At 41.2% G+C, this 15,013-nt stretch overlaps 1 protein-coding gene across 1 annotated transcript; it reads left to right on the forward strand.

Annotated features, from left to right (window-relative positions):
- The first annotated feature begins 9,159 nt into the window (after positions 1 to 9,159).
- FERD3L (Fer3 like bHLH transcription factor) lies at positions 9,160 to 10,190 on the forward strand. Its single transcript, XM_068206235.1, has one exon. It carries the CDS (start codon positions 9,210 to 9,212, stop codon positions 9,774 to 9,776), a length of 567 nt encoding a protein of 188 aa, XP_068062336.1. The 5' UTR covers positions 9,160 to 9,209; the 3' UTR covers positions 9,777 to 10,190.
- The last annotated feature ends 4,823 nt before the right edge of the window (positions 10,191 to 15,013 follow it).

Below are 15,013 nucleotides of genomic sequence, written 5' to 3' on the forward strand. Positions count from 1 at the left end.
TCCTCTTACTAAATCTCCAAGCTACTAGCGCAGTAGGAAAGGGTCCACCTTCCCTCCACACCACTGCTATCAAGGTATTGTAGACTCACAACTCCTCCCTCCTATTCTCCAGCTAGACTCTGTTTAGCTCTTCCTTCTTTTAAAAGGCACTATTTTTTTTTTTATTTTTGTCATGAAATGCATGAAAATTAATCTTTGTCTCATCTTCTGGTAATGTTAAAGTGTCCAGCAATGTCTGAGCTTTCCCTCTTACTGGTCACAGAGGAAATATGAATTTCTTTCAGTCCTTGCCTGAAAGATCTTCTAATTTAATATGTGATGCAAAGAAACATGTTTGTCATAAATCAGAAGGCATAACAGAGGAAAGTCTCCCCTTCCCCTTCATGTTGGGAAGGGAATGGGAGAAACACTTCACCTCCACAAAAGTCATGTCTGGTCTTCAGGGCCAGGAAAGCATTTTCCCGGGTACTAACATACTCAACAGTTCTTTATTTAGTCCCAAAAACCTTTTACTCCTTCATGATGACCATTACTTTATAACTACTGATAAGCACCAACCTCTGTGCTCTACCAATATTTCATTTTTGTCAGAACCTAAAATAGAAAATAGGAGGAAGGATAAAAAGTGATGTAAAATAGATAGCTTTAGTGTAACTATTTAAAAAAACGAGCAACTTGACTCATTTAGTACTTCTAATAACCTCAAAAGATTATTATGGTTTTTTACTTTTACCCAAAACAAATAAAATTGCACTGTAGACATTAGCATCTATGTGTCAATGTGTCAATGGCACAACTTCATGCAAATTTCTTTTTTCAATGAATAGCCTGACCAGGCTCCTGAAAATGAGATATTATTGTTGTTCTAATGAGAGTAAACAAAGGCAGCTCAAATAATATTTAAAAACCTACACATGAATTCTCTACAATGTAGTGAATCATGTAATTGGAAAAGACAACCTTACACAAGATTTTGAAGTAGTCAAATGCTTACCTTGCCCAAGATTTTTCTATCAAAATGGTAGATTCTCTCATCTCAGTTGGTGGTGAGCAGCGTCTTTTACCATCTTTGAAACATTTTCTAAAGAAAATGTAGCTTCATGAACATTCAAAACATTTAATCTCATACTTATGAAAAAGATTAAAAGGAAAAATTAGACAAATTAGTGTTTTCTATGGCACAGATTATTAAAGACTGGCAAAGTTTTTACTGTGAGTTGAGCATGAAAGGTATTATAAAAACATTTAAGCTAGTTTCTTTCCCTACACACATGCACATGAATCAAACAAATGGGTTGAAAGGTTGAAAAACATATGATTTAAGAAAATGGCTTTGGGCTTCTTAACCTTCTAATGTTAAACCTATAAAAAGAATATATGTAACTAATGCCTATTTAATTAACTTTAATATTGCTGTTAATAATTTAATTACTAATAACGTCATGAATTTTACAACTCAATTACACTGACATTGATGATCCCTTTTATTCTGTAATCCAGTCAAAATTATCATGTGTAAATAAAGCGATCGGGAAATGAACTGATTTCCTCATCCGTCAAAATACTGAAAAATGCATATTTTTCATAGGAGCACACTTTCAAATACCTCATTTAAGACCTACCCTGCCAGAGCAGACTACAAGTTATATGGCTTCAAATATTCTAGATTGCTTATACCTTTCTATTAACGTTGCCAAATTTCTTAATGCTCATGCTTGAGAATGGTAAACTAGTGCAGCTCTGAGTGTTGTGCCAGACCAAGGCCTGGGGTTGGACAAGCCCAACAGCAAGTGAAAATGGTCTCTATGATTAGATAGAGAGACAAGGAGGGCAAATAGAGCAGTGAGAAGGGGGAGTTTGGGGAAAAAATGATGAACCTCAAGAGGTGAGAAGACTGAAGCCCAGGAAGGTAAAACTAAACAATTCCACATGAAAAGTAAGGTACTCAGCCTCTTTTTCTCAGTCTTCAATAGTAACACCAGTTGTTCTCCAGGTACGCAAGCCTCAGCTGGAGGACATGGATAGGGAACAGATTGAAGACCCCATAATCCAAGGGGAAATTGTCAGCAACCTGCTACATCACTTAGACATGCACAGGTCTGTGGGGCTGGCTGGGATCCACCCAAGGGTACCAAGAGAGCTGGCAGAAGTGCTCACTGTGCCATTTTTCATCATTCGCCAGCATCCCTGGATAACCAGGGAGGTCCCAGGTGACTAGAGGTCATCAAATGTGAGAACAATCTACAAGAAGGGTCATAAGGAGGATACAGAAAAGTACACCTGACCTTGTTCTGGGAAAGGCCATCCTGAGTGCCATCACATGACATGGGACAACAAGGGGGATCAGACCCATCCAGAAGGAGTTTATGAATGATGCTGCCAGCATGTATCTGTGAAATCTTCTGGCAAAGTGTGTTACCATCCCCCAGGTCCTGATGGCAGAGGGAGGAGAAGATTTGACTGCATAGTTTTGAAGGCAGTAAGCAGCACAATGGATCTAAAGATTTCAGCCCTGCTACTGACACACATGGGAATAATATGATGGAACGTAAGATGGAAATTTTCATTTTGCAGTTCACTTTAAAAAAAATCTGACAAATAGCAGTAACACTGGTATGTTTTTTTTTTAAATTACATTTTCAGAATCAAACCTCCTAGGTTAGCAAGCAATCAAAGCTTACTCCATGTTGTTAATAAAAACATTCCAGAGATATATTAAGAAATCACTCAACATATATTACATATAATTAATATAAAAATCATATACCATCCATGGAAGGACCAAGTGCTTACAGCTGAATATTTAATGGGATGTTTCTAAGGTTAAAAGTCTCTATAACACAAAAGGTCCCAGAAGTTGAATTCTAGATAAATCAAACTCTCAATTCCAATTTACCTTATTGTTCTATTTGCCACAATTCTTCTATTTCTGTTTGACACTTGTTCTGTTCCTGCTTTCCATTTGTAAAAAGAAACAATACTTACTCAATACAAAACTACAAAGCATATTGATATGGCAGCTGCTAAAGCATGAGAAATGTTTTTAGAATGAAGATTTTCAATCTTATATTTAATCATGACTTATTTACCACAGAAACAAATAAAAAGGGTGAATGACTAGGCAAAAGTAAGCAAACACTATCCGTGAGATTAGCTGCTTCCAATGTGTTGAATGGGAATGAAATGGAAATTCAGTTGGAAAGATACTATGGGATATTGCAATTGTAGACTATTGTCATAAATACACACAAAGACACAAGCTGTTAAGAGCAGTTAAGAGACTGTGAAGAAAAGAAATTACATACCCTTAGGAGAATACCATAGCTGGAAGCTAGCAAGGCAATAGATGGCTGAGAAGCTTGGCAAATGAGACCTGTTTTCTGTAGATGACTTTTAGTTCAGTCCCCTTGCTAGTTGCAGGAGATACACCTGTGAACTATAAAAAAATCTGTAAATTCCAGAAAAAATAGGAAAAGGATAAATATTGGTACTCCATCAAACATACATTTATTCTGTTGATATATAAGCAAGATCTTCTCATAAAAATAGCTTTAAGACTGACATTTCCCTGCATTTTACAAATTGTGAGAAGTGGAAGAGGAAAAAGCATTAATTAATGCCCCTAGTACATAATTATAAAACAATAAAATTTAAAAATTGTAATAAATATTTTGGAAAAATCTAGACTTCTAGGTAAAGAATACATATTTTATTGCATTCCATTTCAACAAAAAATATTTATATAACAAAATCAAGATTAAAGAAGCTATGTTTGAATAGCATTACACTATTTCATGCATGCTGATAAAAAGCCAGGAAATTCAAAGTCAAGTTTGGCATTCCAACCTTAATGCATGCCCTGTTCTCAATCCCTCCCACCCCTTAGGTTATGATTAAGGAAAAAAGTATCGTTCATAAAACTTTGCAAGCATGATGAATCCCATCCCACCCTAACCACAGCTGTTCATTTCATTTGTCTATGATTTACCCAAGATTACGGTTTCAAACTTTTTCTTCATCATTTGGTCCCGTATGGGGAAATATCAACAGTTGCTTCTTTAAACTCTTCAAATGGTGTGTAATACCACTGTAAATAAAAATGAACTGCACTTTACTGGCAAACATACCTAGTTTTATTAGATTTTGCCCAAAATATTTATTTTTCCTAATGATTTCCTGTGTCAGGGAATAATGATGTTACTGAATGTCACATTTTTGTCAGAGAGAGCTAAGCTGTGAAACCTGATCTTTGTAAGAAGGTGCTTGTATTCAAATTGGAGTCCTGTTAATGGCAGGCTGTGACACAGTAATGCATTAATACAGTCAGATGCAAGTAGGATCAGTGCCTGAGATTACTGATAGGATCAGACTCCAAAGCTTTGTCTCACTCAATTTATTCTGGTTTTCAGAATAGAAGTAGTCCCTCTGCTGAACTAGTAAGCTGGACTTCACCTGCTTTGTGAGCAGAGATTTCATAAATACATATCATCAGCCTAAGGAATAAAGTTAATTCTTAAACTGTCTATGCAGGTAAACTATTTAGAAAAAAAAAATTTGGAGAGAATTCTTACAGACTCAAACTCTAGGCACTGCACCAAATACACCCAGTTGTATTTACTTGCATACTCTGGATATACATCTTACTGGATTTCTTTTAGTGTTTATTCATACATTGCTAATTCTAGAGCTAAGGCTCATCCTAGAGAACTGAAGCTGGAATCTCCAAGCTTCTCACAGTCCACCAGGAGAGACAGACTTGAAGTGGACCACGATGTTCACTCCAGGTGCTCCTATTTCTGTGAGAATCAGAATGATAACTTGTTGCTTGGATAAAATCCAGCAGTTAGGTAATATAAGCCCATTTCTAGTTTCCATATTATTTTCCTTAACTGATGGAGTCGACCAATTCTTTCTGCAAATGATATCTGGGGAAGTCAGGCTGAGGTAACTTTGTCCTCACCTCTATACACTTCACATGTCTCTAGTGTACCAAAGTCTTTCCCAGCAGTTTCAGCCAGGAATGCACTGATTCCTCTGATCTGCATTAGCTTGACTTCATCAGCCTCCTCCTTTCTGGTTTTGTTGTAAGGCACTCAAAAAAGTACTGACCATTTAATTCATTTCATACATTTTATTAGGCCTCCCTCAGGTTCACTCAAACATAAAATCTTCGAACATAAACTCTATCCCAGTCCAGTGTTGGCTGTCTATTTAGTCTCATAATGCATTAGGATATTTGAGGACTCCATGACTCTTCCAGTGATATCACATTCAATCACATTTGCTATGCTTTCATTTGAATACTGTGGCATTCTTCTAGCATCAAAAAAACCAGTATTCAACTAGCTTTGCGTACATATTTCCTTTTTGTATTAATTCATCAGTGGTGTCCATAGTGCCTTCCTCTTCACCACTGATTGACCAAGTGTCAAGATGAGATATTGTCCAAATTGTCTCTATTCCCTTGTGAGCTGGCCCTGTCTCCACACATATATTCTGTACTGATCCTGTCTGGCCTGTCAGGAATGCAAACTGTGAGTTCAACAGGACAGGAACTGTCCTGTGTTTTGAGGTAGTAAGGTCCTGATCCATGGGCACTTTAATTTTAAGAGTAACAAGAAGATGAGACAGCTGCAATGTCAATAATTTGAAAGAGATTGCATTAGTGTCCCACAGACTCCATCTGCTTCTGTTTTTTGGGCCAGAGTTTGAAAATGACAGCAACTGTCACACTATTCATGGATCAGTTAAAGAAGAGAAGATTTTTTCCATTCTACAAGAAAAGTGTAGACATTTTTTTCAGTTGCATATCTAACTTTTTGTGGTTTCCAAAGCAAATAGTACCTTCTCAGGTCCCTTGTTTAATATCTGATGGAGAGTACCTACATATTTCTGCATCTCAGGGATCTCAGGGTCACCACTGACTTCTGGTGAATTTTCCAGTAAAGTACAGGTCGTTCTTAAAACCTATAGCATCTCAATCAATAATTCCAAGTTATCAGAGTGGCTGTATTTTCCCATGTGATATTGTGGATAATTATCACATGCAATGATAAAAAGTCTGGGCAGAAAAGGATACATATACTTTTCTGATAGGGCTAATAGATGAGAAAAGTTGTCATGGTTTGAGTTTTAAACACAAACCCTACATGAGCATCAAGAAGCATTTTATAGATATTTCTGAAGAATAATTTTGGAAATAGCTGCACTGGGGTTTGAAATTGTAGCCATCAGTTCTTAGCATCTCTGAGCACCTTGCGAGCAAATTTTTAATTGATGAACAAGTGAAATTAAAAGTTAGGATAAGGGAGGGCTGAAGGAAGGTAGGAGTCATAAAGCAAACGACATTCATATTTAAAACAAATTTAGAACACACTTTGGATCACCTAATCTGGTCTGAGACAATTTTGGAGTAACAAAGCAGCCTCTTATGAGAGTTAATTCTGCTTCTCTGACATTCTTGTTTTGTCTAGGCACTGAAAGTCTGCATCTTGCAGCATTGGGTATTTTCATTATATATTGCCTCAGCTCCATACTTTCCCCAAAGCAACAAAAATCACCAAATAAAAAAAAGTGCCACATATTAGTGGTACCACAGTTAATTGAGTTTGTTCTATATAATCTAAAATATTTAATATCAAAGAAAAAATCAATATTTTAGCAAAAAATAAGGAAGAATAGAAAAGAATACAAAACTGGAAAAAAACAGCTTTACAAGAGGATTCACTTTGTTAACAAGTCTTCATTTGCTGCTAGGACCTCCCAGTCCTGTCATACTTCTGTCTTTATTGCTGGCTTTAAGAAGCATTAATACTTTTATGGCTTATGTTATACTACTTTGTGATGCATTATTAGCTAGAAAAGCTTGTCCCTTTACATTCTTGCAATAGAAACTTCTTCCAGCTCTGGTTGTCTTTGTAGCTTGTGTCCTGCAAAATCTGCAGGTAGAGAGGTGAGCAAGAGCTTCTCTCTGAAGATACTTTGGTGAAGGGCACGTCTGTCCTCTACTAAATGCCAGTTTCCTACAAGACAGTAAATTCATGTGAATTTTGACATAGAGGTGATGAATTAATATTTTTCCATTCTTTTATTTCACTATCTGAAGTAGTTGTATTTCCACAATAATTTTGAGTTCTGTAGTGACATGCCTTTCCTGGCATTTGTCCTTAATTTACTCCTCTGTGTCTTTAAATGAAATACTTGTCACCTCAACTAAAAGGAGCCCAAATAAGTCATGGTCCTTTGTGGGTCAGTCATAAATATATATCTGATCTTTCTTCCACCGGATGTTTTTTATATAACACATAACATTTACATCTTTTCAACTTACTTTTGGGTTCTCTCTAAGCAACACCTCTCCCAACAGATGTTTTACAGTTCCTCCTTGCCTCATTGCTTCATTCACCAGGTGCTCTATAGTTACAAATAATCAAGTCTCTGAGCGGCACTCTCCTTGTCAGCTAAGAAACCTCTTAGCCCTAGCGAGAATAAAGGCAGTCCCCCTGTTTTTCGCTATTTACCCAGCCTTGGGCAGGCTGTTGAAGCAGTCGCGGTGCCGCCTATCACTCGCCGCAGCCGGGACGGTGGTGACGGCGCCACAGGATGGGGAGAGGTTGGCTGCCGGCCCGTAGGAGACGGTGGTGGCGATGTCCCCCTCCGGTACCTGCGGTGCTGCCACGGCCACGGGGTCCGGCCGCCGCTCTCCGGAGCTGTCCAGCGTACCTGAGCTCCCGCGCACCTTCCGCAGCCCGCGCACCGCGCCCGCCGCCGGGGAAGGGGGGACAGAAAGTGACTTTCCCGCTGCGCCTTTCCCAGGAAAGGGGATGCGTGGTTCGCTCGCTGAGTTGTCAATGACGGCAAATCCCTGTACGCGGCGGGAAATGTCTGGGGTCCTGTAGGCAAACAGGAAGTATTTGCGAGGAGAGGGATCCTTCGGCCGCCCCCATCCACCTCCTTTGATCTCATCGGTTTTGAAATCCCCTTAGAAATTAGAGACTAATTAGTCTCAAAGCGAGAGTGACAACAATGCATGACAAAGGAGAATATTAGGTTTTAAGAAGGCAGCTAAGGAGTGATGGGCAGTCACTCCTGAGAAAGCTGTGTCTACAAATCGTGTGCCAAAGAAAAACGATCGGATTCGACCTCAGTGTATCTGACGCTGCCAGGGTTTGCCAAGGCTGGGCTGTTTATTTAGGGACAGTCTATGGTACGGGAGGGTGAAGACACAGCCCCTCTTCCAGTCTCCCAAGAGAAAAGCAAAACAATCCCCAGCGTCTGTCCTCAAGGAAACCTTGATCAAAGAAAGGTATTCAGCGGTGTCGGGTGTGTGGGTGGGTGTGTTTATGTGTATTTCACGGTATTTTGCGGCATGTATCCAGCGCTATCAGTGTATGCGCTCAACTTGATTCCTCTGTGCTCTGCCGGTGACTAGGACGGCTCTACCAAAGGTATAATCGCTGCCCTGACAGGACCAGCTTATTCTCCTCTCACGGTCAGGAGGAAGGAGTTTCAAAACAAGTGCTATGAGATTGCCTGAACCGAAATGAGATTTACGAAGCAGCCTTTTACTGGAAATATATTTGAACTTTGATTGACGGGGATTTAGGGGGAATGAAGAGACGATTCCAACAGTTACAACAGGGAATGCAATATCGGGTCCCCTACAATGCTTACTTAGGCTAATGGAGGTCCTGTAATTCAGTTCCCACTGCGCTGGGATACAGGGTAAACATTCCCCGATGACCCTCTGCATGCAGGTCCCCTCTTCAGGACATCATTAAAAGCATACATGCAGTTGCCTGACATCAGTTGTCAGGCTGGCTCCCAGGGTTCAGAGATCCCGACAGAAAGCAGGAAAACAAGTCCAGTGGAGACCCGGCTCTGCTCCTGGAGGCTTTAAGGAGGCTGAAAATCGTTTGGTTGCGGGTGTGTAAGGAGAGACAAAAGTGCCCAGCAGGTAAGAGCGGAGGGTTTTGCCAAGAAGGAACTGTCCTTGATCGCTGTGACAGGATTGACTCGCTGTGGACTCCTCTCTCGGGGGCATCCACGCGTCCCCGAGGGGATTGCCTGTCTCCTCTCATCAGCATCACGGCAAGAAATTTTACAGCCGCTCTTTCTAGTCCTGCTAATCCTGTTATCCGGGGGGTTATAAATATTAACGTCGCTGTGGCTGGGGATGGGGGACCAAAAAAAGCCCTCTCTGAAGTAAGATGTCAGCCAGCCTTTTCCCAGCCCACCAGCGCCCGGGGCTGCTGGATGAGCTGCACGGCAGAGCCCCGCAAGTGCCCTGCCCGGAGGGGCTGCTGGGCACCTCGGTGCTGGATTTCGTGGCCGACCTCTCCCTGGGCAACCCCCAGGGAGCCCCCGGGGCCGGGGCGGGCCTGGGGCTCTGCGAGGTCACCACCGGGCCTCCCTTCGGGGACAGAGTCCTGTCGCTTCGGGAAGGGATGGCCCGGGGTTTGCCCCTGGCTGCTTTCGGAAATGGAGATCCAGAAGACGAAGAAGAAGAGGAAGAGGAAAGGATGCGCAGCGCTTCCCTCCTGGACAGACCTAGGAGAAAACGGGTCATCACCTACGCCCAGCGCCAGGCTGCCAACATACGGGAGAGGAAGAGGATGTTCAACCTCAACGAGGCGTTTGATCAGCTCAGGAAGAAGGTGCCCACCTTCGCCTACGAGAAGAGGCTCTCTCGGATAGAGACTTTGCGTCTGGCTATAGTGTATATCTCCTTCATGACTGAGCTCCTGGACGGATGTAGTGGACAGGAGGCGAGCTAGAGAGCGCCCGGGCCCGGCGGGATGTGGCTGGGGCCGGGCATGACCCACGGCAGCGGGCAGGTGGCCTCGGCACCTCCCTCCTGGGGAAACAGATCCGTCCATGGCTCCTGCCTCGGCTTCTCACACTGCAGCCAGGACCGTGTAGGTGTGGGATGCAAAACCAGGAGTGTTTGCAGAAGTGTGCGCTGAGGTCGGGAGCAGTTGGGGAGAAGATGGATGGAGAAGCTCAGTGTGTTACAGACTTGTTAATATTTATAATTTTTGTAAATGGAACGGGGAGGGGGGGGCGGGGAAATGAAGTTTCGAGGCTTCTTGGTTTGTGTTATGTTGCCTGCCAGCTTTAATATCTTTCCAATTTGTTGCTTTGGAGAAAGACTGGGCCGGGGCAGTGGAGCCCTTCCAACGTGCGGAACGGGTTTCCAGCGGGTTCGGTTCCTGCCCAGCTGCCTGCCAGGGAAATCTCGGTCTGTGCATTTAACCCAGCGCTTTCTGCCTTTTAAAAAATAAACAACTCCCTTTTCTTTGAAATCCAGTCTGCCAAGTCCACGCCGTGTGTCACAGGGCCAGGGAAGCCGAACATCTGGATACAACCGCTTGCTGTCACGATTTTCTTCCCGGGAACGGCTCTGTCCTTGCGTGTGGGCGGCCAGCGCCGCACCGGGCGGGAGCTGGCGCAGGAGAGCCCGGCCCGGCCCGGCCCGGCGGGGCGAGGTGCGGCTGTCCGGGATGCCCCGCAGCCTTCCCGGCACTGGCGGGGCCAGCCTGGGAAGCCGTCTGCGTCCTCCTGAGAGAGCAAATTTGTGAGTTTGTGGGCTTTGGTTTTGGGGACGTCAAGCGGAGACGTTTTATCTCTCACGGCACATTCCCTTACAAACGCGCACACACACATACACGCCAGTTTCATCTTTGCAAGGAATAAAAATAATGAAATACATTCTGAAACGCCGGAGCGGGAGGAAAGGGGGAAGCATAGCCCGGGGATGGGGATAGGGTCCACCCCGGAGATCTCTATCTAGCGTTACCTACTGCTGCCTTCGCAGGCATCTCTGAAAAGGGGCGAGCTGCCGGGAGAGCGGCAGCGAAGGGAGGTGGCCGTGACTGGGCTGGGAGTGGGGCCCAGGGTCTCCCCTAGAAGTCCCTCCGACCCATCTTGCTGTGCCTCTGCCCTCCCTTCCAGCTCCCCTCCCCAGTTCTCTCTGCTGCTGGCACCTTCCTTTGCTGCCGCTGGGAAACACCTGGATTTCTCCCGCGTTCGCAGCGGACGGGCAGCAGCCAGCCTGCTCAGAGCCCGGTCCACTCGCATTCAACTGCCCATTCAGGGCCGTGTTTCTGCACAGCTTCATAGGACAGCTTTTATCTCCGTTAAATAAAATTAACGTGATATTAGTAAAATCAATATTTACCCTGGATTCAGGCCAGTATACCTAGGATCCTATATCTCTTATTTCTTCTCTTGTGTTTTGTCAGCTCTGTGGTGATTCTTCTTCTTTTTCTCGTTCTGTTCGCTTTAATATTATCATGAGAAATCTAATATCCTATATTAGAACTCTAATATTCTCTTTTCACTTGTTTCCCTGGTTTCTTTTTCTACTTGTTTTTGTTGACCTTTCTGACTCCACACGATGCATCTGCTCTCCATTTGTCAAAATGCTTTTTTTTTCCAAGAGGCAGTAGGATAGTTAGCACAGCTGGATCCTTTCTAGGAACTGTGGGGTTTCACCTCCTCAGATGGTTTTGTGTTGTTTTGGGGTTTGTTTTCTTTCTTTTTCTTTTTTTTTTTTTTTTTTTTTTTTCTAAAAATAAAACGAGAGAAGGAACTACGTATGAACAATGTTCCAAAATCAACAATAGTTCACACAACCCTATCTCATTTTAGTTACCATCATCTCAGGCAAAATGATGAAGAAAAATTCTTTTAGGACAATGAAATATGCAATTTAATATTCACTTCTTACCACTAGTTCTCTATGATCTCTCTTAGTTTGATTATATAATTTTTCATAATTTTCTTGCTCATATCATTGGATAAAATTAGAACTCTACAGCACATAAAGTCTTAAGTTAGGAGATTCATAATGTAAATATCTCTGTAACAGATAATTCAAAAATTATTGGTTTTCTCTTCTTGGTTTAATAACAAAACACTGGAATTTGTTCAAGATCCAAGTTTTTTTTTTTTTTTTCATACTTGTGTATGAAAAGACTAGAGAAAAGCAGAAAGGATATGTTACATTTTATTTTTAAATACTAATGGATATTGCATTATGAATCCTGGTTTCTAATGGATCACTGGAAATTTTGCAGCAATACCAACAGTAGTAACATTCTTATATGAGCCACTGATACTAAAAACATTAGAAATTAAAGATGCAGTTGTGGTATAAGCCAGTGAACACAATATGTAAACAGCACAGAAAAAATACCAAGATGTGCTTTGAGCTGCCCCTGAGCCACACATTGATTTATATGACCTTAGAACCTGGTGAAATGGGCTTTTTTGTTTGTTTGTTTGTTTCATGCTTCTCCAAAACTGATGAAGATTTGCTAAAAAAGCAGTCTAAATGCAATGTTTTCCAAGGAACCAATGTTGAAACTAAAGTATGTCTTTACACCCATGAAGAGCTCAGTGAAACAGCACAATGTCATACTGACCTATCCCTCAGCCCCTGAGGATGTGTTGAAATCCTGAAAGTTTATTCTGGTAAGAATATAAATCAATTAGGGGAACACTGCAGACAAGCTTCTTGCTAGAGTGCAATCCCATCTCGCTGAAATAACAAAACTGTGGGGTCCTTTCTCCCCTAATCCTTGTCTCAGTCCAAGATAGCTGCATTTCAATCTGTGGAGTCAGTACAGTACAACAGCCTGTCAGGCTTGGGAAGACAGTGAAACCCCAACCCTAAGCGAGTGCAGAAGTGCTGCTAACTTCAGCGAGCCTTGGATTTCACCCACTGGAGCGAAAGGACTTCCCCTCGCTCAGAATCCCTGCTGCCACCAAGGCCGAGTCCAGCTCCTCGGCTCCCCAAAGCACAATGCCATTATCACCACATTAAGAACAAAAACTGACACTGTCTTACTTCTGGGAAAAGATAATAAGGGGCTTTTTAAAGCCTTAGAACTGTTTGATTACAGCCCATTTTTAGACCCTGGTCTGAGGCTGGTTTGTTTATGTTCTCTTTGGCCACTGAAGACTGACTTTCGGTAGAAATTCGAGTTCCCTTGAAGCTATCATGTTACAATTAGTATTCAGACATGCAAACCAAAAAAATAAGACGAAATGAAATCATATTTGAGAGACATTTTGTAGCTTTTGAAGAGAAGTATAAATAATCAAATGATTTTGCAATCTCTAGTTAGATTGATCTTGTTTTACAGCTGCTGAACGTGAAAGGAGATTTAAGCAAACTAGTGCTGGAAACAGAACAAAATATTATGATAGCACTGCAAACTTTTGAATCCACACTCTGATCAGCTACTATGGTCCTATGGCTGGTGTTTATTATTGCATTTGTCAGCATTTCTTTATAAACACTGAAGTGTGGAGGGTCTATAACTCAGCTATAAAAGTTCCCTCTAGGACAAAACTTGATAAGTGAAGTTTTAGTCCAACAACATTTTTTTTTTCTTTTACAAACTTTAAAATAAATCAGTTTTTGAAGTCATGGAGGTACTAAGCAAAAGTAATGGAAAAGTGGCCTTGATTTCTTTTTCAGACTGGTGATTTTTCTCAAAAAGAATTTCTGTATTACCCTACTGGTCCTTTCAATTTACTTGGACTTCTGGTTTTTGGTGGGCTTTTTTTTTTATTAAAAATACCTAAAATACTGAAGCTTAAAATGTGACTTGTGCATGCTGAGTCCCTGTTTTCACAGGTATTTGTTGTTTTACTAGGCTTGAATGCTACTAACCTGCAACAATGACAGCCAAGCTTTTCCTAGAAATACAAGAGAATAGTTACAAGGAATAATAGGTGTGCTGGTTATGTTCTTTTTGTAATACAGTAAATTGGTGCTTTCTCTAAAAACTTGCTAAATATAATCAGTTCAGATTATTTGCTCTTCAACTCTGCTCCAAAAAAAATGCTTGTTTCAGATAGTGAGATGAACATTTGTCACTGCAATATATCCAGAATAAAAGAATTGACAGAACAAAAATATTCAAGTGTAATTGTCTAGAATTTTAGCTTTTTAAGAAGTACAGCTCAGAAATTATTTTTTAAATTGTGCTTCATTCAAATTTTGCTTTTCTCCTTCTCCATCCTAGTTTCAGTGATTACCTTTTGTATGGCTGGCAATGAAGTTTAAGCCTTTGAATCATTCACAGCTACTACTCACCCTGCTGATCACCAGCTACACTCCAGTTCAGTGGTCCTTACATACCTGAAATTCCTATTTCTTCGAGGAAGTCAAAACAGGGGAGTAATTCTGTTATCTTTACTTTTGTAGTACAGTTTTCCACGTTAATATATACTTACAAGGACTGCAACATATTCAAATTGTTGTGTGCATTATATTATCTTAGTGTGGCTTTTGCTGCTTGCTAAGGCTTCAGTGTCACAATAGTGGCACAGACCATGTCCTGCCATGCTGAGGGGTTTTGAATGGTTCCCACACAAAGGTATTGCACTGCAGAAGGACAGGCATCACTATTGTCACACATGACTTTATTTCAAACAAATAATCAGGCACACTGAGATTCTAGGCCTATTTATGTTTTTGTCATACCTCTGCCATAATTTCAGAAAGAGAGATAAAGAGTATCCTGTTGATTTAACTGTCTCTCCTAGCTCTAAAAGCAGAAGAAATATAATAATTGTCCCTATGAGTTCCAGTTCCATCTTCTCTTGCTCCAAGCCTTACAGGGGATCAAGGACAAGTAATACATTTTATGATTTTTCTACACAGCAAAGAGGAAATCTGTGTATGGAGAGTCTTCAACATAAACACATGCACTGAGAGAAGTTGATTCAGATGTTGATATTTCTTTTTATTTCTAGCATTGTTTATTTACTATGCAGTCTTTAACCTAGTTAATGATTCCAATTTTTGAAACGTAAGAGTTATCAGAGGGAAGAGTGGTATGTATAGAACAAAGGATACAGGAAAAAATATACCACAGCAACCACTATTACTGCTTGAACTTTTCAGGTTCATATGCGATAGATATTGTCTCTGATCTCACTAAAAGATAGTTTAGCAAAGACTTTCAAAGCAACCAATGATTTATGATTTTTCATT

The sequence above is a fragment of the Anomalospiza imberbis genome, chromosome 1 (assembly GCF_031753505.1).
Source record: "Anomalospiza imberbis isolate Cuckoo-Finch-1a 21T00152 chromosome 1, ASM3175350v1, whole genome shotgun sequence".
Taxonomy (NCBI): Eukaryota; Metazoa; Chordata; class Aves; order Passeriformes; family Viduidae; genus Anomalospiza; species Anomalospiza imberbis.

Excerpts from the sequence above, each read along its gene's own strand:
- FERD3L (XM_068206235.1), top strand. The coding sequence starts at position 9,210 with ATGTCAGCCAGCCTTTTCCCAGCCCACCAGCGCCCGGGGCTGCTGGAT.